This window comes from Chaetura pelagica, unplaced genomic scaffold (genome assembly GCF_000747805.2).
Source record: "Chaetura pelagica isolate M959 unplaced genomic scaffold, ChaPel_1.0 scaffold213, whole genome shotgun sequence".
Classification (NCBI taxonomy): domain Eukaryota; kingdom Metazoa; phylum Chordata; class Aves; order Apodiformes; family Apodidae; genus Chaetura; species Chaetura pelagica.
The window spans coordinates 1,832,694-1,834,421 of NW_009952597.1; the positions used below are offsets into that span (position 1 = coordinate 1,832,694).

At 63.8% G+C, this 1,728-nt stretch overlaps 1 protein-coding gene across 1 annotated transcript in view; it reads right to left on the reverse strand.

The window, feature by feature from the left end:
* The window catches only part of TNFRSF13B (tumor necrosis factor receptor superfamily, member 13B), a 17,042-nt gene extending 15,974 nt beyond the window's left edge, over positions 1 to 1,068 (reverse strand). Inside the window, exon 1 of the mRNA XM_009993728.1 lies at positions 930 to 1,068. Coding sequence (XP_009992030.1) covers positions 930 to 1,068 — 139 coding nt within the window. The remainder of the gene's footprint in view (positions 1 to 929) is intronic.
* Positions 1,069 to 1,728: the final 660 nt, after the last annotated feature.

The window sequence follows — 1,728 nt, forward strand, 5'->3', positions numbered from 1 at the left end:
GGGGATGGGAAGGGACGGGATGGGAGGGGATGGGAAGGGATGGGACGGGACGGGAAGGGACGGGACGGGATGGGAAGGGACGGGATGGGAAGGGAAGGGACGGGATGGGACGGGATGGGAAGAGACGGGACGGGAAGGGAAGGGAAGGGATGGGAAGGGATGGGATGGGAAGGGACGGGACGGGAAGGGACGGGATGGGAGGGCAGGGGATGCAGCCGGACCTGCGCAGCCCTACCCGGGAGCTCCTGCTCGCTGCTCCTGCAGCTGGCGTGGTGGGGATTTTTGGGACACAGCAGAGCCTGCCTGAGAACTGGCTGGGAACCCTGGGACTGGGGTCCCTCCTGTCCCCAGCGGGGGGATGTGGCTGGGGCGCCCTTTCTGCTCACAGCGGTGGGGCAGGGCTGGGTCCCCTTTTCCCCGGGACAGGGTGCGGCAGCCCCAGCCCGCGGCTCCCCGGGCAGGGAAGGGGCCAAGCACGGGGCTGTGAGCAAGGCTTGGGAGCAAAGTGCTTCTGTCTGTCTCCTCCTCACCTGTCCTCACGGCACCTTCGTGCTCAGGGCTCCACTACAACCTCGCAAACCTACAGCTTGAGTTGATCCACATCATCTGAACCTGATGTATCCTGAGGCCCTGCCTGTGTGGGGTGGTGGGGGTGGGCGGGCTGGAGGGCTGTGAGTGTTGACACAGCTCTGAGAAGGCTCCCTGTGACCCCAGGAAGGCGAGGTAGAGAGATAACTTGATCTCGGTCTGTGCTGAGACCCAGCCCAGCGCTGAGAAGCTCTCACGTTCCCCAGTGTTTTTGGCTGGAAGCTCCAGCTGATCTGGCTCGGAGCCTGCCCTGGGGGTTCCTCCCCCGGGCCCTGATCCCCCCCCTTTCCCAGCCTTGCCCCCCGGGGCGGGGCAGCCCCCGGGCTCAGCCCGGCACTCACCGCAGAGGGCAGCGCAGCGGGGCCCCGCGGGACGCCCGCACACCAGGCTGCAGGGGATGCACCGGCACACGAGGCTGTCCCAGTACTGCTGCTCGCTGCAGTTGTTCATGGCATCCCGCCCGGCGCGCGTCCCATCCATGGCTGCGGAACGGCGGGTGGGTGGGTAGAGGGGTGGCCAGCACGGGGCTGTCCTGTGGCCACCTGGGCCGTTTGCCAGGCTGGGACCCCCTGGCGGGGTGCCCGGCTGTGCCCCGACCCCCTCTAGCCCTGGGCTTGGGCAAGAGCTTTCAGCAAAACCCGCTTCAGGCTTAGCAAGCCCTTCAGGTCGTGGCCCCGCAGGAGCACGTCCTGTGCCAGTCCCTGGGGACACGCGGGGACACCACCCTGCCTTACAGGTGGTCCTGTGTCCTGAGGGCCCAGGGATGTGCACAGCTGCCCGCAGAAGTAAGAGCAGTGGGAACTGCTCCTGCCTTTATATCCTTTTCTGAAGAGAACAGAAATCTGAGCAGAACAACCACTGGCAACGTCCTCTGAAACTGTTTTTAATTCTGGAAAGTTCTGAGTTTCTCTGTGGTGTCAGGGTGGTTTGTGCCATCCTGTGTGTGATTTCTGACACATCTCCCTGTGCTGTTCAGGCATCATAATGAAACCTGATTTTGATATGTGAAACTCCCCTAAGCTGCAGAAGGGGGGGTGTCTGTCTGGGAGGGCTTTCAGCACTGGTTTTACCGGCACCAACTGGGACACCTGGAGGTGAACTCGCTCTTGTCACCACGAGGAGCCATTTGTCCCATCCTCC